At 41.8% G+C, this 25,069-nt stretch overlaps 1 protein-coding gene across 1 annotated transcript in view; it reads right to left on the reverse strand.

Moving 5' to 3' along the window:
• Positions 1–2,151: 2,151 nt before the first annotated feature.
• The window catches only part of LOC124723144 (probable cytochrome P450 CYP44), a 255,877-nt gene continuing 232,959 nt past the window's right edge, over positions 2,152–25,069 (reverse strand). The window contains exon 10 of the mRNA XM_047248335.1: positions 2,152–4,393. Within this exon, the coding sequence (XP_047104291.1) occupies positions 4,224–4,393 (170 nt within the window). The 3' untranslated portion in view covers positions 2,152–4,223. The remainder of the gene's footprint in view (positions 4,394–25,069) is intronic.

Here is a 25,069-nt window from a genome sequence, read left to right on the forward strand (position 1 = left end):
ATTGTTTTCTGTTTTCTTATTTGAATTTCAGCTTATTTTGTGCTTGATGATGAAATGGGAAATCAGTGTCTTAATGCTTTACTGAATACACGTCTGGTCCAAATTACGTCCTATGAACAGAACCTAATTACTAGCATATATAACTGTAGCCACAGATCTGACTCCACTACAGACATTTGATGGAGAACAAAATCAGTTGGGTTAGACTAAAACTGCAATATATAGGTATTTTATTAAAAAACTTTAAGTAAAGCAGCAGGTTAAGAATGATGCATGTGAACTGCAAAGGACAGGTGCTCTTTAATTACTAGTACAGAATACTTTGCACACAGGCCTTGTGGAACTGCGTCCCCCATCCTGCCAGTCTCTACAGCATTTTATTTTAATGCCAGAGGATGAAATAATATACATAAAAGTCTATAACTTACTATGTTAATTCAGGCTGCTTTTTGAGTCTGACAAGATCGTGCCTTGATTGAAATTAATAATGTGATACATATCTGCATTTTTATAATGTTATTTTTCCTGTAAATCTTTGAAGTATTGTAGAATAATAATTATTTTAGCAGTATTATTCCTAGATATGACTGTGATTTGATGTACGTTGTATAACTGCATTATTTAGTCATAATATACAGTGTGTAACGGGTATAAGTGAAGATATTTCTGTTGGTGCCTGAGGATTGTGTATTGAACATTACAACAGTATTTATGTCATTTGCAGACCAATAATTTTAGCTACTACAAGTCATATGTTTTTAGGTTGGGTAGTACCTCCAGGTACATGTGGCAAGAGCAAGCCAAAGAATGCTTATTTTCCCCTGGGCAGCAGGTCAGTTGTTGAAGCAGAGATGCAAAATAGTTAATCTGTACTACAGGTGTAGTCCACTGAAGTGGTGCAGTTATGACCATGTAGAAAACATCAGTTTGTAAAGTTTATGATGTGCCTGTGGAGAAACTGTTGGAGGCAGAGGGGGGAAAAAAATGCTGATGTACCACATATAAAAATATCTACACCTATACCCATAACACCCAATATTACTGTCACATTTTTGTCATACTGGTTGCTGACAACTAAAACCAGTTCGTATAGAAGTAAATGTTTTAAAAATAAATCAGTGTTTTTTAGTCACATTAAGAGAGATGCAGTGCCTGCTGTCTCAGTGATTGGGTGGTGTTGTCTGTTCTTAGTTCCTGCCCTAAATTTTATAAAGTGCTGCTGTTAGTACCGAAAAAAGATAAATCTGACAATAGTTTGCAGTAACTGTTCAGTTACCAGAGGTTCCATTGAATGAAACTTCAATTGGTTGTAGTCAAATATTGTACCTGTCACAAAAAGTGGATAAAAGAATGAGATTTAATATCTTGTTCCCCTTTTTATGTGTATGATGATACAGTTTCTATTTTTGTATAGACTAATATATCAAAAAAAGTTTGATACAGGTTAAATGTAAATAAAATTTAAATTTTATAAGCAAACTGTGAGCTGGATTTTATTTTAGACTAGATGCTTGAATTTGTAATTAATATTTGTCACATACTAGAAAGGATGTTCTGCATATGCTTTTCCCAATATGTCTTAATGTTACATGTGCTTGTATTTTTGTTGTAATAAAGAGATCCTCTCCAAATTTATCTTCTTCAATGCAAAGTCATCACCTTTTTTTCCTGTTGAAATCAAATAATAACCTTGACAGCAGTTTTCAAATTCATAGATAACATCATTGTGTACTAAAATTGAAACATGAGACAATTTAATGGATGAATTACAGTGTAGAACCCTGTATTAGCTGTGTGACTGTTAATCGTGCACCTAAAGATCGCAAACCACATCTATTTGGATCCAACAAATAATGATGAGTGAGCTTCTTGTACTGTTTTTCAAAGTTAGATATAATTTTCCATCCTGCACATGTTTAAGAGAATGTGTTCTTATAAACAATGTGTCATTGAGTATAGAGTGCCTGTAACGTTTGAAGTTACAGATTTAACACACTGTACTGAAAGATACATATTCCTTGTATAATTCAACTGCCTTTTATTTTTTTTCTGTTTTTAATTGGTGGGGTGGGGGGAGCCTCCAGTGAACTGATCCATAAAATTCATGACTTTGTGTGGAAATAGGAACATTGAAAAACATAAAAAAAGAGATACAAGCAAGTAAATGTACAACCAAACCAAATCTGCTGAAGGACTTACATGTAGATGAGTCGTTACAAATAATTACGTGAAAAGGTTACCAGTCCACAAGAATTATCTCTGACCCTTAACTTGCATTTTTAGTCACTTGTAACTGAGTTTCTCACTTTTTCCTAAAATGTAAGCATCTGTGTGAAATGGGAAACTAGACTTAAATGAAATGGCAACATTTTGCCAGTAAGTAGAAGTACAAGTTCAAACAGCCAAAATCGCTTCTGTACAGCCTTTTGTGATGACCAGTTTCCGCAAACTACCTTACCATCATCAGATCTTCTGCACTACATTTCACTGAATTGTGACCAAATGCATCTTACATTGTATCATATCACAGAACAATATTTCATGAACATGAGAATAACTGTATATCAGCAAGTCAAGCATAAAATAACTATTATGCAAAACAACATACAAATTGCACTGATGATGCAAGCTCAGGTTCATACAGTAGCAGAATGAAGATTCATTCTGGTAATGTACAAACATGAGCTTTTATAATCAGTGTAATATGTACTTTGTTTTATGTAATAGTTATTTTATGCTTGACTTGTTGATATACTGTTGCTCTCATGTTCATGAAATATCGTTCAGTGATATGATACGATATAACATGCATTTAGTGAAGATTCAGTGAAATCTAGTGCGAAAGATCTGATGATGACAATGTAGTTTGCTGAAACTGGTCATCACAATAAAGGCCGTACAATAGTGATCTTGGCTGTTTCAAATTTTACTTCTACTTCTGTATGTATAAAAACCATTACTTTGCTTTGGAGGTTCAAGTGCTGAGGGAATTTCTTCCCAGACTGCGTAAGATATGTGACTAACTGTTCTGTTACTTTGAAAGTTGTCATTGCCCATTCCTGACACAATTTCAGCACAAGAACATATGAACTGTTCATAAACTGCACTGTTCCAAATACTGCCACTGTTGGGGTAAAAGCCCCTATAGGAACTCCTTTATGATCTTCTGCTACCATATAAATTGCTCTTTTTCTTCAATAACAAAGCTGTCTCCTGGCACTTGACACATTTTATGTCAAATTTATTAAGTTGTTACTAAATCCTACTTCAAACGTTTTGCATTTTTTTCATACATAATTTCAACTTGAAGTTGTTTTTATGAACAAAATGCAGCTGTAGGATACATAAGCAAGAGAGATCAGCTTTAGATGGTAGTGGATCTACCATGTGAACTTCAAAATGCTACTCTTTATGTATGTCCTTAATTACAGGTCAGAATGTACATAACATTTTATTCAAAAATAGCCTCCTCCTTAGCCAAAGTAACATATGACCAAAATAAAAAAAGATGCGAATTACAGTTGGGACTAATCACGACCCCTTACCAAACTTATGAGTGTTACATTGAAAGACAGCAAAATTACACATGTAAAAAGAATCTAATTATAAAATTTATTTTTAAGTTGTGTTAGTATCAGTTGATGTCCTCTGAAGGGGATTGTTTCCCCATTCTGAGTAATACACAATTTATTTCAGAACAATATTCAAAGAGGTACATGAATTCTAACTAATACATCAATCTTGGCATTAACATATCAGTAATCGTCTAACTGATGTTTTCACCATTTGACTGTTATCTTACTCCTTCTATTGCAATTTTGGCTTTGTAGCCATTGTCAAGTGAGACATTATTGTTCTTTAGAAATTAGTTACATTGCACGCTGTGATACATCTCACGATCATCATTATTTGACCACACAAGGATCACCATTTTAATGCCACTTACATGTTATGTCAGAGCACAAAGTAAAAGCATCATGTGGAATGTCAACAATCTTTCAGTTGCAGTTGGGTATGCAGGAGGAATAAATTAACAATCAGCTGGTGAAAGCATAATCATTTAGACAATTGTGCAGGACTGTGGCTCTTAATAATAAGAAAACCATACAGCAATGTAAGTTTTGAAACATAACTATGCTCATCTCCTTTCACACAGTTTTATGTAAGTAATTATCATCACAAGTACTGAATACAAATAAGATCACTTTTTTTTTAACACATGTTCAAGCGTAATTACTTCTTGGTTTGAAGATGACATCCACTGAGCCATCAGGAAAAAGTAGGGTTTCAAACACTTGCTCAAGCCGTTTGCTACTACTCTGATACTCCAGTTTGAATTTTTGTAGAATATAAAATAAAATTAGGTAGAGATCTTGTTCAGCAAACCGACGACCTTACAACAACAAAAACTGTGTTAAAATACATCATAAAAATATAAATACTTATCATTTTATTTATTAAATGCCTATATGTCAGATTTTATTTTCAGCAAACTCAGAAATGCTTAGTTCAATCAAGTTTCACATTGTCTTTTCTTGTTTGATGCATTTATTATCTATCACATTACACTCACCTATTTTACCATAAATTTTTATTTATATTCATGGGCAACTTGTGATGAAAAACTATGTAGTGATATAAAATAAATGAAAACTCTTCTCCACCCCCAGATGAATAGCTAAAAAACTTTTAAGAGGTGAAAAAAACAACAACTTTCATTTCAGCACCATTTCACTCATTAACTAAGTTGTGAATTTTTCAAGCGTCTGCCATAATGTCAAATAAGTTATTTGATTTCTGATTACCTGGCAATATTGAATTGAGCCTGCTGGTTGAGGCATCCCTCAATTGTCACCAATTGGAATCGCCTCTGCCCACTAAGTCTATCTGTCAACCTTAGTAAATATATAGCAATATCCTTCTGATGGCAGTAGCAAAGCCACAGTAACTACAAGGGCGTGAGAGTAATGCCCTGTTGTCTCTGTGAACTCTCCCTGTGGCTTGTGCACATTCCTGCTCTCTTTACAGTGCTGACATGCTACACACATTCTTTCCCATTGATGACAGTCTTTCTTTATAGTGGGCTGCAATCAGCTTAATACATGGTTTTGCACTAGGGTGAGCGAGGTTACAGATACTGTCAAAAACTGTTTTGCCTAGCGTTTCGGGCACGAACGGTCTGGGGTTGCAGTTCAAAACACCACGCCAAATTAGGTCCCTAGCTCGTAATAACTGCAATTGCTCAAGCTGCAGAGCTCTCGTAAATATTCTTCCAGCCATCTGTCTGTAGCTTGTACTGCACTGATTTGCCTGTAGTAATCGGTACACATGATGACCACAATTCTTTTTTTAAAAAGAAAAGAAAAAAAAGCTACCACGTTTTCTGCACCTTGTATGTGCCTCATGTCTGTCATAAACTGGCCAACAGATTCTAGTTGGCAAAACTGTCATAGAGAACACTCATCCTTGTGCTTGGTACATGCAAATGTGATTGATTTGTGGTCGTTATAGATTATGACCAGTCTGGCCTCCACGTAAGGGCGGAAGTGCCACACAGCTTCAGATATGGCTACCACCTATGAGTCAGCCTTTGTGAGCTCACAGGAGAAGAAACCTAAGGGCTTCCAACTCTTTTCGACATACTGGTGAAGAGATGCACAGATATCCTGCTGGCTATTATCTACCACTACAGGTAATGGCACATCTCAGACTGAGTGGGACAACAGAACTGCTTTCTGTAAGTTTACTTTTACCTTTTCAAAGTGGTGTCCACGGCACGGGATGTCATTACCTGACAATTCTGTTGTCAGTAGTGCCTATACATCTGCTGCTCCCGGCATGTGCTCCGATAAAAGTTTACAATTCCCAGGGATCTTCTCAATTGCTGGAAATCTATTGGACGTGGAATGCCCTTAATGACCTCGATCTTCTATTTTGACGGACAAATACCATCCGCTGAAACTGTATGACTGAGGAATTTTACTCGATACTGGCACAAAACATATTTTGCTTTATTTATTATTAGCCCATATTAGCTTATCCTGCTGAACACTGCTCTCTTGTGTTTCTCATGCAATGCTGCCATTTGTGAAAATATTGGGATATCATCAAGATAAATGAAACAGAAGTTCAGTCCCCTTAACACCTCACCTGCAAAGCACCGCGATGTCCGGGCGGCATTTTTAAAACCGAATGACATACATAGATATCCAAAAAGATCAAACGATGTTATTACAGCTCTCTTGGGTATGTCCTCTTTGACTATTGGTATCTGATGGTAAGCGTTTTATGATGGACCACACCGAAAATGATAGCTCCGGTTAGCACATTTGTGAAATCCCTTATATTAGGGACTGGATAGTCGTCCGGGATGATACGTGTGTACCTCCCACAGGGCCTCCAGGTTCAGTCTTTCTTTTTTACCGAATTCAGTGCTGATGCCCATGGGCTGTCTGATCTGCTTATAATGCCAACTTGCAACATCTCTGCAGACTCTGCTACTGCTGCAGCCTAACGGTTAGCCGTTGAGAGACTAGCACGCCAGGTGTTGTGTTTTAATAACGTGCACCGTGGTATGCAGCACTTTACCTATTTGGCCATCAATTCCTGTATGGTGTGTACAATTGAGTTAGGCTAGGCGCAAATTGAGACGCGTATAGCTCGTGTGGCGCGACGCAGCGCAGCGCGCATTTTTGTAACATCACAGGTTCAAATGGGACCGCGCAAATTGCGACGCGACGCGACTGGGACGCGACACGCGCCTGCGCCAGGTCGCGCGGCGTTGTGGTTGAGGCACAGTTTCTCGCGCCGCACGTCGCCTCGCTAGCACCATAGGAAATTTGAGGGGGGTGGGGAGCGGAAAAGTAGCACGGCCATATGCTCCCATCGGAACGGCGCATATGAGCAGCGGTAGTCATTTAAGCGCTCCAGATTTCTTCGTTAGTACTTTATAGTTTTCTGTTATTTACATCTGTATAGTTTTGTTTTGTTTTTCTTCTGTCAAGAAGAATGCATACTTCAGTTACTGGTGAGCCATTGGCCGCTGGAATTGTATCGTATGCATCCGCGAAGTTTTCAGATCGCAAGAAGGGACAGAGGGTAGTGAATAAGAAAGCAAGGATTATTATAAAATCATGTGATTAAGAAGCAAGGCAGGAAAGGAAAACAAGGTTATCTTCTCGCAGCCTAGTATGCTGGCGTATATTTACGATCTGTTACAAAAATTTAGAAAGGGATAATCTCCACAGGTGTGATCTCTTTGTGCTCCTGGTAAAAAGCGTCCAAGGTGTGAAGTATAGAAGTCTCACTGTGATTACTTGGATATGGATGTAATAAAGTAATACGACACACTGTACTATATGCATGTGATCATCACATTTTCACTGCAAGCTAAAAACAGTTGAAAATCAGTCACAAATAACAATGTTTTAATTGGTTCGCCGTGATGAAAAAAAGCATTTCAATTGTTGGATGCACATTATCAGCGTTAATAAACTAATTATACAACAGGCTACACAAATGAAGAAACTGGTCGGTATTATTGCCTAAGTAGGAATATCCTAAAAGAGTGTCATGATTAGATATATTTAATTTGTTGAAATGTACTGCGGACAAAGATCTACCTTCATGACAATGTTTTTCGAACTCCAGCTCACAAGGTACACATGGCTAGCCTCTGCATTCGTGTCGCGCTCATTATCCTCCGCTGCTGACAATACACTGACCATTGTGTTGTGCGACAGATCACTTTTTTATTTTTCTCAGGAACAACTATTTTATTCGCGATCACACATTGTCAGTTTGGCAAGCCTTAGGTGAGTAACCAGTATCTGGCATGTGCCTATCATTACGCCTGAAGGAACGCTCATCATTATTTTAATACTGCTCAGATCAAGAGAAGGAATAAAATCCTTTGGTAAGTTTCCATTCCAGTCGCTCAGTGTTAAAAATACGATAGGTTACGAGGATTCCACCAAAATTCCAACAGAATTGCCAATCTGTTTTTGTGTGAGTTGTTAACGTATTCTCATTCGAAGAAGCATCACCATTTATGAGTAAATACCACATATCTCTTGGTGACTGGTTTAATTGTACTTCCTTTGTCAAAATGTTATTTGCCAAACTCATCTCACAGCAGCTATTGAGACAGAATTTCGAAACAGAGGGCCTCATTAAACAAGTAATTGGCAATAACAGATCTCAATAGCTTATGAAAAACCTCATAGTGTTTGCAGTAACATAAAAGAAGAAATTTCATGTTTATTTTCATACTAGGAAGCTCTTGTTTCGCTAGCTGTCGATAACTCTTAAAAAATTACAGTGACTGAAGTGAAATAAATAATAGTTCAAATGGCTCTGAGCACTATGGGACTTAACATCTGAGGTCATTAGTCCCCTAGAACTTAGAACTACTTAAACCTAATTAACCTAAGGACATCACACGCAGCCATGCCCGAGGCAGGATTCGAACCTGCGCCGTGGCGGTTGCACGGTTCCAGACTGAAGCGCCAAGAACCGCTCGGCCATGAAATAAATAAAAAAGGAAGTATAAGTAGTGATAGATCGCCATAGATAAGAAAGTTCTGTGTGTTTAATAATTGGCAAAACACTCTCTTCCTTGTGTGCAATCATTCGCCAAACTTTCGTTTCGATGTCTCGAGCGGTTTATGAGATATGAGAGATGTTGCGAGTATTTCATATTCGCGGGCGTGAGATCGGAAGTGAGCGCGCTACATGGGATCCATTTTCTCGAGATCGGAGGCAGATAGAAATCTCCTCCCAAGTCTAAACAAAAATTCAGCATGTTAGCTAAATTTCATACCCAGCAACGTATGGTGTAATACGCACAAAACGCAAAATCACAGCGACCCCTAACTTATGTTGCAAACTTTTTAGTTTTGCGTAGTGTCTTACTAAAATGTGTACATCACAAAAAGAATGGTCATTAGCGAGGTGATGGGCACTTCGCCACGAAGCTGACATATAACGCTACAAGTAAGATAAAAATCCTATATTTTCAGAGAATAGTTTCTGTAAAATCATTTGAGAAATATAACAGGTTGCGCGCACTTCGGTTCAGTCAGCGCAGAGCGCCGCCAGTCGGCCCGTGCTGTGTATGGCGTACGCGTCGGAATATGCACTGGATCCACGCGACCCGTGCGGCACTTGCGTTTCGCGCTGTAGTGTCGTGTCACGTCACACGTGCTCTACGCGTCTCAATTTGCGCTTAGCCTTATAGGCTGATGAGATGATATTTGTACCGACTTTGCCTATTGTACATGTAATGACTTCATTGTGCTACATTGACAAGAGAACATTCCAATCTGATATGTTGAAACCCGTCCTGAAATTTTTTTATACAATAAGAATGCACCAAAAGACACACAATGTCCAAATTATAGCTGCTAAGACACACTCCAATTTTTTTTTTCTTTAACGCTGAAAATTGCCAAATTCGTAGCTCGCCAGGCGGCTGGAGAAATGTACATCCCTGCAGTAGCTGTAGCAGACTAATTGCGCAACACAAGGGCACACATCGTTGGCTGACGGCACGTTGATAAACAGCTAACACGGCACAATCTTTGAAAGTGAGAAGCTGTCACTTCATACTCGTTATTTACAGAGCGGTATGTAGTAAGCTCCTCCAATGATAAATAAATGTACCGGTACTGGTTTTGTGAAGTGTGTTCTAATTTGTGCAAAATATTACAAGTGTCGCTATATTTTCTTTCTTTGAAAGTGAGGACTTGTCAGTTACATACTAGTTATTTACATAATGATGTGTATCACAAAAGTACTAAGAAGCAGCTCCCCTGCTCCTAAATAATGTGCTGGTTGTGTGAGATGTGTTGTAATTAGTGAGCAAAATTAAAATTCACTCTCAGTAAGCCGGCCGAAGTGGCGGAGCGGTTCTACGCGCTACAGTCTGGAACCGCGCAACCGCAACTGTCGCAGGTTCGAATCCTGCCTCGGGCATGGATGTGTGTGATGTCCTTAGGTTAGTTAGGTTTAAGTAGTTCTAAGTTCTAGGGGACTGATGACCTCAGCTGTTAAGTCCCATAGTGCTCAGAGCCATTTGAACCATTTGAACTCTCAGGAAAGTAGATTCTTCCTTTGCTCTTGAAATTAACTGCAACAACGAGAAAAAGTACCAGAATACTTTTCGTCTGCATATTTTTTTTTGTTCGAAGACGTTCTTGCTTGATAAGAAAATCTAAAATAACTGGCTTGTGAGTGTTTCTTTTATACTTTACAGGCGGCTTAAAGTGCGACTAAGTCATCTATTAATTCATTTTCACATGTGTTAGTCCCTTCTCTTGTGTTTTCTGTTCTGACAGATAATCAATGTGTTTTGAATATTCACTCACATTTCCATGTTTTATTCTCAATTTTGTAAATTATTGACAATAACAAGTCCCATGCGCTCTCAGAAATGTGAAGGTAAATAATAAAATTTTTGCCAATGGTAGGACGCGAACTAAAATTATCGTAACTGGGATTTCCACTCTGCGCTCACCGGTTAGCACTTGACCCATTCATTACATCACAGTGATGTTATACACGTCAAAAATTTTTCCTGTTTCATACAGTACTGAAAATGGTTCAAATGGCTCTGAGCACTATGGGACTTAAACATCTGAGGTCATCAGTCCCCTAGAACTTAGAACTACTTAAACCTAACTAACCTAAGGACATCACACACATCCATGCCCGAGGCAGGATTCGAACCTGCGACCGTAGCAGTCGCGCGGTTCCGGACTGCGCGCCTAGAACCGCTAGACCACCGCGGCCGGCAACAGTACTGAAACCTTTATACGTTCATAAATCATTATTTGACATTTACTATCTATAAACTGCACCGTTTCGAGAGATCCTCAGCGTGCTAATGTGTTGGGACAAACGTGGTATTAATATATAACACCAAATATGAGCGTGACGAAATCCAATAAGGTCTCAAAACCAGGTGCTTCAGTCAAATTATACCTCTGAAAGGCCCATTTCCTGAAGACCTATGTCTACTATTTCTTAGCTAATTTCATGGACATTCATTTGAGTGATGTCGACATTTATTTACAAACTGTGGAGACATTAGAAGAAACAGGAAATAACTCTTGACGATTTCATGAACTGTGATTCAAACAATGATCATTGTGCTAACTGAAGTCAGGAACAAAAATAGAGTGCCTTCCAAACCCAAAGAAAACGTGTACAGTAATAGCTTTTAGTGACAAAGAAAACACTGTAAATTTTTTCGTTAGACGAAGGAGGGAGAAAGCGCTTAAACTTAAGTAGTGTGCAACGCCACTTTCGATTGGTAAAATCTGAACATAAATTGTATAAATGGAAGAAAGATTTACACGAAGTATAAAATATGTGCCAAAATGGTGTTCGCGAAAGTAAGAAAAAAAACTATTTGATAGATTTAGAACTCCTCATGAGATTCAATGTATCATTACCAAGGTACACTATGTGATCAAAAGTATCCTGACACCCCCAAAAACATAGTTTTTCATATTAGGTGCTTTGTGCTGCCACCTACTGCCAGGTACTCCATATAAGCGACCTCAGTAGTCAATAGAGATTGTGAGAGAGCAGAATGGGGCACTCCGCGGAACTCACGGTCTTCAAATTTGGTCAGGTGATTGCGTGTCACTTGTGTCATATGTCTGTACGTCAGATTTCCATACTCCTAAACATCCCTAGGTCCACTGTTTCCAATGTGATAATGAAGTGGAAACATGAAGGGACATGTACGGCACAAAAGCGTACACGCCGACCTCATGTATTGACTGACAGAGACCGCCAACAGTTGAAGAGGATCGTAATGTGTAATAGGCAGACATCTATCCAGACCATCACACAGGAATTGCGAACTGTATCAGGATCCACTGCAAGTACTGTGGCAGTTAGGCGAGATGCGAGAAAACTTGGATTTCATGGTTGATCGGGTGCTCATAAGCCACACATCATGCCAGTAAATGCCAAACAACGTGTTTCTTGGTGTAAGGAGCTTAAACATTGGACAATTGAACAGTGGAAAAGTGTTACGTGGAGTGACAAATCACGGTACACAATGTGGCAATCAAATGGCAGGGTGTGGGTATGGCGAATGCCGGGTGAATGTCATCTGCCAGTGTGCATAGTGCCAACAGTAAAATTCGAAGGTGGTGGTGTTATGGTGTAGTCATGGTTTTCATGTAGAGGGCTTGCACCCCTTGTTGTTTTGTGTGGCAATATCACAGCACAGGGCTACGTCGATGTTTTAAGCACCTTCTTGTTTCCCATAGTTGAAGAGCAATTCGGGGATGGCGATTGCATCTTTCAACACAACTGAGCACCTTTTCATGATGCACAACCTTTGGGGGAGTTGTTACATGACAATAACATCCCTGTAATGGACTGGCCTGCACAGAGTCCTGACCTGAATCCTATAGAACACCTTTGGGATTTTTTGGAATGCCAACTTCGTGCCAGGCCTGACTGACTGACATTGATACCTTTCCTTAGTGCAGAACTCCGTGAAGAATGGGCTGCCATTCCCCAAGAAACCTTCCAGCACCTGATTGACCATATGCCTGCTGGTTTTTCCAGCAGATACACTGGAATCTGCACTTTCATTTGTGGGCTAGAAATGGTGTTACACCCATTGTGCAAACTATTTGTTGTATTTTCAGCACATCTCATCATTTGCAAAATTCACTTATGCAGATCTTCTTGCAGCTGTAACAGCTGCAGCTTTGTCTGAACCCGTTTGGCATATTTACACCAAGTCACTGTTTGGCTTTGCACATTACCTAGGGTCTCTGCACTTTCCAGTGTTCCACAGGTCACCAGATTGAAGTAATGCTCCTTTATTCAATAATACTGGTCCAATGAATCAGTCATGTTTGGTTTAACTGATTTATTTCACACAGATACGAAAATGCACCTTCACACGAACATGAGGAAACAAAGAACTGTCAAATGTAAAGACAGAGAGAAAACATAACAACAATAAGGTGTAACTGCAGTCCAAAGGACCATAAAATGCATTTCTGAATCTTAATCCAAAGTCAGTGCTTCCAACAGGATGATAGAAATTATTCATTAATGTCCATGGATTAATCACCTGGAACATTTATGGACCAGTTATGTAGAAAAGAGAAAATGTACATAAAAACAGTTACAAATCCCCTCCACTCCACATGAATATGCATGCATTGCCGCCCCCCCCCCTTTCCCCTTACACACACAAGTCAATATGTAGTCATGTGATGCTGTGCACTGTTCCCTGTCCTCAGCGATTCATAGCCTATACATAATATTCCAACCTGCATTCCATTTTAACTGACATGTCTTGGCCTGTTGAAATTTTATACAATAATGGAAAGCCCTGGTAGAATGTAAATAATTTAAAAAATTACAATAAGCTAGCAAAGTTTTCAGTCTTGTTTACATGGTTCAAATGGCTCTGAGCGCTATGGGACTTAACATCTGTGGTCATCAGTCCCCTAGAACTTAGAACTACTTAAGCCTAACTAACCTAAGGACATCATACACATCCACGCCCGAGGCAGGATTCGAACCTGCGACCGTAGCAGCTGCGCGGTTCCGGACTGAGCTCCTAGAACCGCTAGACCACCACGACCGGCTCTTGTTTACATGCTTGTCTAATAATTTACATCACAATCACTCAGATATATCAAAAAAACCATTCAGGTTACTGGATTTGACAAGTAGTTGGTACCTTCAAATGTGCTTAACCCACTAAAAATATCTGTACATAATTTTTTAGTGGATTAAGCACACCTGAAGAATGCAACCATTTGCCAAAACCAGTAATGTGAATATTTTTTATATAGCTAAGTGATTATGACATAATAAATTATTATACAAACATTTACAAAGCTTGCATACTTCCCGTTGGCAATACGTCAGACACAAAAAAAAAAAAAACCTTGTTTATGCGCATTTCAATCACTCTGCACCTCTAGTATACTGTTCAAATTTTGTGAGATTAATGGTAGCTGCTTATTTGCTGTTTATTAAAAAAAAACTTGCAGCATATTTGTCTCATCATAAAATAAAATGGAGGACACATGCTACACACTTGTATTCCCCTAAACTGAAGAGCTGATTCAAGAGCTCTGATGTTAGCAGATGTATTCCTTCATTGTAAATCTAACACAAACTTTGTACACTGATAGGGGAAAAATGTAATGGGGCAGTATCATACACTTAGTTTGTTCAAGCTGAGTTCTTTTTCAGAAGTTAGGAAGACTCAGTTACTGACATCACTGGAAGCACCTTCTTGCTTTCCATCTTTATATGCTTAATTCTTCCGTTAACATGTGACTTTTCCTTTTGCTTGTTAGTAAGAAAACAGCATGCCTCTGGATGTGATATTGTGAAACAATGTATCTGTTACATACTTCTTGGAAATATGCATCAGATAAATTATTTCCTAATATTCCACAAGTTCTAGTAAGCACCTTCTTCCATTGCTTTTTCTGTCATATAAGTGGTATCCAATTTACATTTAATATTTTTCTTCTGGTTACATTCTTTACTATTGTTCAGAGTGTAGTGGAACTATCAGAGCAGATAATAAACTTCCTTGCATGATGTTTCTCATTTTCTCCTCTGTCCTCAGTATTAAATGCAGTTCTGCATTGCAATTTATTATGGGAGTCTCCAGGATAAACTCTGAAGAGATGTAAAGCTTAGACCATATAAAAGAATATGGTTCCAGCACAATGAAATTTTAAGAAACAATAATACTAATAGGTTCTACTAATACTAACACTGATACTACTGAGGTTCTTAAATTTATATCCCCAAACAGTCTATGCTATCTAAGTGATCCAAGTATGCCCCACATTTGCCACCCCTCAATTGCAGCAGTGACCTCTGCCACATCAGTCATAAAAAGGTATTATTTTTCACAGACTGAAGCTGTTTTGCAAATATGTTCCCAATAGATGACATGCATATCTCATTATGAGAAGAAGCCACCAGAGGCAGCTGATCTGTTTCTGCATATTTACTTGATATGTGATTAGTTCAATAGCCCCACTGTAACACCTTTAAATATGCAGGCAGTTAAGTTAATAATTAAATAATAAGTATAGAAATTGTAGAGTGGTTAGCAATTGTAGTTAAATGCAGTGTGAAGGGAACTTCTGGATGGATTAATATTGTGTTCTGCCCTGAATTCTCTAAACTTCAATTTTTCTTTCACCATAATCAACTTAACAGCTGAATGCTCTGTGTATGCTTCACTGTCTGCTTCAAACATACTTACTGCTAGTACCTCTCTCTATTCTTCCAGGCTCTGCAGATGCCCTTGTGCATAACTTGCTGGACTAGCACTTATGAGAGAAAAGATGAGGCAGAGACTGGCACAGCCACAAAATAAGGGTATGTTCCAGAATTAAGCTTTCACTTTCTGCTAAAGTTCACACTGTTATGAAGTTCACACTGGCATGAAGTTCACACTGGCATGAAGTTCGCACTGTTATGAAGTTCGCACTGTTATGAAGTTCGCACTGTTCAAGTAAACTGTGTGCTGGGTTAGAATGCAAAGCCAAATTTTTGTCTGACACACTGAGCCATTCTCCAACAAGTGCTAGTTCAACAAAGTATGTAGTATGCAACAGAGCTTGTGTTAAGAATAGAAGAATATGTTGAAGGTGATGGCAAGCTGAAGTGTGCTCAGATGGATCAGTCAGAATTTTGCTGGCTAAAAGGAATCTGAATTTGAAATAAATCTTTAATATGTCAGAAAATTTCATAACACTTTTCTGTAGAGTAAAAAATTCATTCTGCATGATGGATGATTTCTGCTAATTGTGAATTGATGCAGTTTACATCATTCCTTTTGTATGAGAAGAAACCTTGCTTTTTTCTCCTAGGCATTCAATTATCAACAGCAATTAACATACTGATGCAGTAAAAAGAGAATTGTATAGCACCCTGGTGAAGAAATGTTATTATTCTGTTGATGAATTTTTTAATGATCTGACCATCTGAGCAGAATAAAAGCAATAATAATAAATAATATTCAGATTTTATTGTGATTATATAAAAATATTGTATTCTATGTATAATTTATCATAGTTATAAGTTGACAAGTCTCCTGTACATAAAATCAATGATTTAACTTGTACATTATGAGACAATAAAATTCTGATTCTGATTCAATAGTGCTTTGTAGCATGGATAAAGGTTGTAGTAAAAGGAATGATTAAAACACTGCTTTGAGGGACCTTATACTCCAGAATATACTCAAGTATACATCACCAACTTAGTAAATCTCAAATGGCATTGTTGACTTACATGTCACCTCACGGTTCAGCCATCTAGATCAGAAAGGTAAGTACAGGGTGATTACAATTAAAGTTAAACTTTCAATCCACTGTAGACATAACACCACTGGTCATAATGACGTCAAACTGCAATGAAATATTATCGGAGAAGGGGGGAAATGTATGGCAGAAGAAAAATAGTTACAAAATGTAGCAGTAGATGGCACTGTAAGCATCACAATTTAATATTGGTTGACTACATATGACAAATGAATCATACAACAATGCCTAAGGTGTACATTTGACATTAAACAAACTGTACTACTCAGTGTGCATGGGTGTACAGGTGTGATATGTTAGTTACGTAAGCCCATCCACCATGGCAAGGTCATATCACATCGGATGGGAAAAATCGGTGTTTAATTGTCCTGAGGCCAAAAACCACATAAAAAGCATCACTCATGTCGGTTTTAATTGTCCTGAGGCCAAAAACCACATAAAATCATCAATAACATCGGTTTTTAATTGTCCTGAGGCCAAAAACCGCATGAAAAGCATCAATCAAAATCAGACCAGATTATTAATTTCCATGTGACTGGCACAAAACATGTTCAATATTCTGTACACCATTTTCTGCAACAAGTTGAAATTGAGAAACAGCATGTTCCACAACCGATCAAAGTGTTTCCGGGGTCATGTTCAAAATGTGTTGCGCAGTGCATGCCTTCAATGCAGCTAAGTCTGCAATTGCAACACTGAATATAACACCTTTTAGATAGCCCCACAGCCAGAAGTCACACAGATTAATATCAGGTGATTGGGACGGCCAGGTTGTAGGGAAATGGTGCCGATAATTACAGCATTTCCGAAATGGCGCTTGAGTAGTTGTTTAACTGGATTTGCAATGTGTGGAGGTGTGCCATCTTGCATAAAAATGATCCCATTCACACATCCACGCTGTTGGAGAGCTGGAATGATGTGGTTGTGCAAAAGACACTCATAGCGCTTGCCGGTGACGGTACAGGTAACAGGACCAGGAGCAGTTGTCTCTTCGAAAAAATATGGCCCTATGATAAATGGTGCCGTAAACTCACACCACACATTGTCCTTTTCAGGATGAAGTGGTGCTGGTTGATTTGCGTGTGGATTTTACATTGCCCATATTTGACAATTCTGTGTATCAATATCTCCTGTCAGATGGATGTGGGCTTCGTCTGTCCACAAAATCTTCCACAGCCAATCATTGTCCACTTCCATGCGAGCAAAAAGTTCTAAAGCAGAGGTCCTCTAGCTGGCTGGTCAACAGCAAGCGGTTTGTGGGGGTTAAAGGGACCAGACTACAAAGGCCATCGGTCCCTTGTTACACAACCATGAAAAGCCACAAGAAAGAAAAACAAGCAACGGAGGTAACAAGGGACGACACAGAACAAGAAAGACACAGACAAAGACCAGAAAAAAAAAAAAGGAATTGAAAGTGCATAGAGTTGTACAGTGGTTGGCCAACCATGGAAACAAAAAGGAAAAGCCAACCAACCACCAAGAGACACACTAAAAACCCCAATCTCAAACTGTAGGCCAAAGGCCACACTCAACACACAAAAGAGACAAACCCTCAGATTGCCGGCCGCGGTGGTCTAGCGGTTCTGGCGCTGCAGTCCTGAACCGCGGGACTGCTACGGTCGCAGGTTCGAATCCTGCCTCGGGCATGGGTGTGTGTGTTGTCCTTAGGTTAGTTAGGTTTAAGTAGTTCTAAGTTCTAGGGGACTTATGACCTAAGATGTTGAGTCCCATAGTGCTCAGAGCCATTTGAACCATTTGAAACCCTCAGATTGAGCAATAAAAGCCCCCTGCTCCAATAATACTCAAAACTAAGCCTGCCACAGCAGCATCATCCATTAAAAGAGCATGGGGCGTATCAGGCAGTGCAAACATCTGTCTGAGTGCAGTTAAAAGCAGACAGTCCAACAAGATGCAGACCACTGTCAATGTCGATCCGCAGTGACATAGAGGCGGGGTCCCGCGGAGCAATAAATGACTGTGTGTCAGCCAGGTGTGGCCAATGCGTAGGCGGCAGAGTACAACAGAGTCCTTGCGAGAGGCCCACAATGAGGAGTGCCACACACCGGTAGTCTCCTTGATGACCTGAAGTTTGTTGGGTGAAGGCAGGGTGTGCCATTCATCACTTCAGGAACCAAGGACCTTCTGCCACAAAACTGACTGGAGATCACACTCCAAAAGGCCAATCTCCAGGTCTGATGCATCGACAGCCTGTTTGGTCAGCCCATCAACCTGTTCATTACCTGGGATGCTGACATGAGCCGAGGTCCACACAAAGACTACGGAGCGGCCGCAATGGGCAAGAGTATGGAGGGACTCCTGGATAGCCATCACCAGACAAGAGTGAGGAAAACACTGGTCGATAGCTCGTAAACCGCTCAGGGAGTCACTGCAGATGATGAAGGACTCACCTGAGCAGGTGCGGAGATACTCTACGGCGTGAGAGATGGCTACCAGCTCTGGAGTGAAAACACTGCAGCCAGCCAGCAGCCAGCCAGCAATAAGCGTTGTTCAGAATGATCCCAAAGAGTAATAGCATAACCAACTTGACCAGCAACCATTGAACCATCGGTATAGACCAAGTCAGAGCCGCGAAACGCGGCAAGAATGGAAAGAAAGCAGCGGTGGAGGGCCTCAGGAGGGACTGAGTCCTTCGGGCCCTGTGCCAAATCCAGCTGAAGGCATGGGTGGGGGCACACACCACAAGGGTATATGTAAATTGGGCCAGAAGAGAGGTGGGAGGGGGAAAACTCAAGCCCTGAGAGAAGAGCCCAGAAGCGAACCACGATCGTACACCCAGACTGGGGCCGCCATTCGGGAAGATGGACGACCGAGTTGGGGAACAGGAGACAGTAATTTGCACGCCCGGGCAAGCTACAAACATGTTCACCATAAGCGGCCAGTAGTCATTGATGCCAGATCCACAATGGAGGGACACCAGCCTCCACAAGTATGCTGTTTACTAGGCTTGTGCGGAAAGCGCCAGCTGTGAGTTCGATTCCACAGTGAAGTATGGGGTCAAGCAACTGCAACACGGAAGGTGATGCCGAACCATAGGCTAGGCTCCCATAATCGAGATGGGACTGAATCAACGCCTGATACAGTTATAGAAAGGTAGACCAATCGGCACCCCAGCTGGTGTGACTCAAGCAACGGAGAATGTTAAGGTGCCGCCATCACGTTTGTTTAGGCTGCTGAATATGAGGGAGCCAAGTCAAGCGGGCATCAAAAAGCAATCCCGAAAACCGATGCATATCCACCACAGCAAGAGGTTCACCATCAAGATAAAGCCGTGGCTCAGGGTGAACAGTGCAATGCCGGCATAAATGCATGACGCAGGTCTTGGTGGCCAAGAACTGGAAGCCGTGCATGACAGCCCAAGACTGCACCCTGCGGATAGCACCCTGTAGCTGCCGTTCAGCAACTGCAATGCCAGTGGAGCTATAGTATAGGCAAAAGTCATCAGCATACAAAGAAGCCAATACGGACATTCCCACAGCTGCAGCTAGCCCATTGATGGCAACTAAAAACAGGCAGACACTCAAGACAGAGCCTTGCGGGACCCCATTCTCCTGGAGGAACTATGGGAGGAACGAACTTGCACGCGGAAGGAATGAAGTGACAGAAAATTTTGAATAAAACTTTGGAACGGACCCCTAAGACCCCACCCATGAAGTGTGGTGAGGATGTGATGTCACCACATTGTATTGTACGTCTTCTGAATGTCAAAACAGACGGCAACCAGATGCTGACAGCGGACAAATGCTGTGCAGATGGCAGACTCCAGGCAGACCAGATTATTAGTTGCAGAGTGAACCTTACGAAACCCATCCTGGGACGGAGCCAGAAGGCCCCGAGACTCAAGTAGCCAACTCAACTTCCAGCTCACCATGCATTAGAGCAACTTTCATATAACATTGGTGAGGCTAATGGGATGGTAGCTGTCCACCTCCAGGGGGTTCTTGCCAGGCTTCAACACTGGGATGATAATGCTTTCCCGCCACTGAGACGGGAACTCACCCTCAACCCTGATATGGTCAAGGAGGTGTCGCTGGCATTCCACCGAGAGGTGTTTGAGCATCTGATAATGGATGCAATCCTGCCGTATCAGGGCAAGCGGCTAGCACACTTTGTAATTACCACTCACTGAATGGAGCATTGTATGATTCAGGGTGGCGCATATGGAATGAAAGGCTCTGATATTCCAACCCCTCTTTCAAGGAACGGAAGGCCAGCGGGTAATTCATAGAAGTGGAGCTCTAAGCATAATGCTCTACTAAGAGTTCTCCAATTGTGTCTGATTCAATACAGACTGCTCCATTCAAGAAAAGCCCAGGGATGCTGCCAGGGGTCTGATATCCATAGAGTCACGTAATCTTGGTCCAAACCTGTGATGGAGAGGTACGGATGCCAATGGTGAAGACATACTGTTCCCAACACTCCTGCTTCCATCAGCGAATAAGGCATAGGGCTCGGGCACAGAGCCACTTAAAAGTAATGAGGTATTCCAGTGATGGGTGCCACTTATGACATTGGAGAGCCCACCCGCGATCTCTAATCACCTCAGCGATCTCCAGTAACCACCAAGGCCTACGCCGAGGGGACCCGGAAGAACAGGGAATTGCAGATTCCACTGCAGAAACTATGCTGGTGGCGATCGTGTGAACTACTACATCAATGGTGTCATGAGAAAGAGGCTCAATACTGGCAATGGAGGTTAATGAGTCCCAGTTGGCCTTATTCAAAGCCCATCTGGGGAGGCACCAAGAAGAGTGATGCTGTGGCAGTGACAGAGAGATCGGAAAGTGGCCACTACCGCACAAGTTGTCATGCACACTCCATTGGACAGAAGGCTAGGGGTGCAGACCGAAAGGTCGATGGCTGAGTACGTGCCATGCGCCACACTGAAATGTGTGAAGACACCATTATTTAAGAGGGAAAGGTCGAGCTTTGCCAACACTTGCTCAATGACAGTGCCTCAGCCTGTTGCCACCAATCCACCCCACAAAGGGTTATGGGCGTTAAAGTCGCCCAGTAACAGAAAAGGTGGCGGCAGTTGGGCTATCAGCGCAGCCAATACGTGCTGTGAGACATCACCATCCAGAGGAAGATAGATACTGCAGACAGTAACAGCCTGAGGCGTTCACATCTGAACAGTGACAGCCTCTAAAGGTGTCTGAAGAGTTACACACTCGCTGTAAAGAGAGTTAAGGACGAAGATGCAAACTCCGCCAGATATCCTGCATAAGCTGTCCAATTCTTGTAATAACCCTAACAGCCACAAAGGGCGGGGGTTCGCATTGTCGGAACCCTAGTTTCCTGGAGAGCAATGCAGAAGAAAGGGTGAAGGCTGATAAGCTGTAGGGGCTCAGCAAGGTGGTGGAAAAAACTGCTGCATTTCCACTGGAGAATAACATTGTCTGTGTCCGAAAAAGGTGTGAAGGGACCAAGGAGGCAGATTACGCCATTGGGTCACCTGATGCCACTGATTGAGTACCTTTGTGAGCGACATCCATCGTGTCCGAAGGTCCTGCGAGATCTAGGCCCTCAGCGGACGCCAGAATCTCCACCTCATCCTCAGATGCAGAACTGTGGAATGGGTGCTACCGAAAGGTCTGGATTCTTGGATACCTTCTGCTTTTTTGGCTTCTCTCGTTGTTCCTTCGGTGGTTCTGGCTGGGAGGACTTCACTGCGTCAGTCTCAGGGACTGAGGAGAACCATGAAGCCCTATGACCAGCTACCTGTGGTTGCTTCAGCCACTGGTGGGTGTCCGCTTTTCCACTGGTCATAACCCGGGAAGGGAGTGACCCAAGGGACCCCTTTCTGGCAAGAGAAGCCGAAGAAGATTTCCACTTCTCCAGCTGAGAAGTGAGGACTGATGTCCCCGAAGGTTGGGGGGGTGTTGCTCCTGAAGTAGGTGGTGCAGGTGCAACAGGTAGGGAAGTGTCCCCCCTACCATCAAGGGGGCAGGTGGAGTCTGACAGCTCTGAGAGCCAACTGTATGTGATGAAATGGGAGATGGTAGACCTGTTGTCACAGCAGCGGCGTAAGTAGGTGTCATACGCACAGGATGGAGTCACTCGTATTTTCACTTAGCCTCAGTGTAGGTCATGCAGTCCAGGATCTTGTATTCCATTATCTTCCGTTCTTTCTGTAGAATCCTACAGTCAGCAAACAAGAGAAATGGTGCTCTCCACAGTTAACACATGGAGTATTGGGATGCGAAGGATGTCCACCATCTTTACATGTGATGCTGGAAGTAGACCAAGAAGACATATGGCCAAACTTCCCGCATTTAAAACACTGCATCAGGGGAGGGATATATGGCTTCACATTACAGTGGTAAACCATCACCTTGACCTTTACAGGTAAATTGTCACCCTCGAAGGCCACAATGAAGGCACCGGTGGCAACCTGATTATCCCTCACGCCCCGATGGATGCGCCAGATGAAGTGAACGCCCTGTCGTTCTAAGTTGGCACGCAGTTCATTGTGAGACTGCAAAAGAAGATCCCTATGGAATATAAGACTCTGAACCATTTTCGAGCTCTCATGGGGCGAGATGGAAACAGAAACATCCTCCAGCTTGTCACAGGTGAGGAGTGCCCGTGACTGGGCAGAGGATGCTGTTTTGATGAAGATTGACCCAGAGTGCATTTTGGTCAAGCCCACCACCTCCCCAAACTTGTCCTCTAAATGCTCCACAAAAAACTGAGGTTTCATTGACATGAATGAATCCCCATTAACTCGCATTCAGAGGTACTGGGGAAAATAAGTGTTGCTGCCATCCTTAGCCTTTCGTTCCTCCGAAAGTGTGGCCAGAGAGGGGAATGATTTGGGGTCATACTTCTGTGCATCTAAGTGAGCCCTCGAGCGCTTAGAGACTGATGGTGGGTGGCCACCAGCAAGAGATGATGTACCACGCTTCATTGCGTGATGCCACCCACACCGACCAAGGGCCCTCTCCATGGGTGCCACCCAGCCTCAGCAAGGGCCACCTGGCAGGATGGCCATTGCCGGGAGTCCCAATGCCCCACTGAGATAGGCATCCACTCCTTGGCATATGTGGGGAGTCAACGGCGCGGGCATCAGGGGGTTGTCAGGGGGCTACAACCAACAGGGTACATGGCGGCCCCACCACAACAGACTGGCTACCATGCTGGATATCAGGTGCAAAGAAGTCCAGGGTCGTCGTCAGCGCAGAATGCGACACTGCATAGTGCATGGCGGAAACCGCACCCAGAAATGTATACTCGCCAAAGAGATGGAGAATGAGTGAGACTGAAATGCAACAATGAGAAAGGGGGCTAAAGATCTCAACGCACTATGGACATGATGCACCATGTAAGGCACCCTTCCCCAGTTGGCTCACTCTTTGGAAAAATTTTGAAGAATGGAGGTCAAACCCTACAGGGGACCAACACATGTGTGAGACTCCATTTAGTCGCCTCTTACAACAGGCACGAATACCGTGGGCCAATTCTAACCCCAGGACCCGCAGGGGGGGAGGTCAACAGCAACGTCTAATGTTCGGGCAATTGTCCATGCACTACACATTTGCACACCACCACTTGTCTCCTCCTGCATTGCTGTGGCCACTGCTTCCACTGATGTTGAATCAATTTGTTTCCTCCCTTTACCAGGCTGCACGCCAAATTCGGATTTCCTTATCATTTTCTCCATACCCATGGCAGTCATCAGACCAACGCCTTTTTTGAAACCCTTCAGTGTCTGGAACTTCTGCAGAGTGACGTGTGCACAGTCATCATTCTGGTAATACAGCTTTAAAAGCTGAGTGCGATCCTGCATTGAGAGAGTCATGGCAAATGTCACAGACATGAAAGGAGGAAAAGCCGTGTACCTGGCATGTTTATACCAACTTCAATGGGTCGTGCGCATGACAGGTGTTTTCATTTACGTATTCTGACACATACAATGCCTTCTAGTGGTCAGTTTTCACACTATTTTCTTTCTTCTGCCGTACGTTTTCCCCCTTCTCCAATAATATTCTGTTGCAATTTGACGTCATTCTGACCAGTGGTGTTATTTCTAGTGCATTTTGAAAGTTTAACTTTAATTATAATCACCCTGTACTTTGTGTGTGTCACTACAATGAATGAATCTTGGTGCTGATGAGAGAGAGAGAGAGAGAGAGAGAGAGAGAGAGAGAGAGGGGGGGGGTGGGGGGGAGGTAGAGATGGATGAGGGAAACTGTTGGCATTAATGCCTTGCCAGCTCCAGTAGAATGACAATGGGCAGACCGCCATGATTAATATTCCTTTGTGACCACGAGACCACCATCAAAAGTTTATGTGACCTCATTTCTGACTCACAGCAAAGAGCTTTAGAATTGAATCTAAGGCACTGGAGCACAGTTTGGTAACTTGGAATTTTATGATACAAATTGCTTCATACTTTCGCCGCTAAGACTCAATCTAGTTATCTCCGGGTTTAGTGTGATTTCACCCATCCATTCCTCCTTGTGTTTCATAGATCCCACCAAGAAAGACAACCTGCAGGGATGTGGAATGAGTCAAAGTATACATTAACAAAAGAAAAGTATATTGGAAAAGCTTAACATGTATATTTATTAATAATAATATAGTATCCCTAGGCTAATTTTAATCAAGTAAATTACAACGAAAGATGCTACTTTGAATAAAGCAGCTGCCTCCTCAGTGATAATAAATACCCACTTTTTATCTGATATTGGTAACTTAATATT

The sequence above is a fragment of the Schistocerca piceifrons genome, chromosome X, assembly GCF_021461385.2.
Source record: "Schistocerca piceifrons isolate TAMUIC-IGC-003096 chromosome X, iqSchPice1.1, whole genome shotgun sequence".
In the NCBI taxonomy this organism is placed as follows: Eukaryota; Metazoa; Arthropoda; class Insecta; order Orthoptera; family Acrididae; genus Schistocerca; species Schistocerca piceifrons.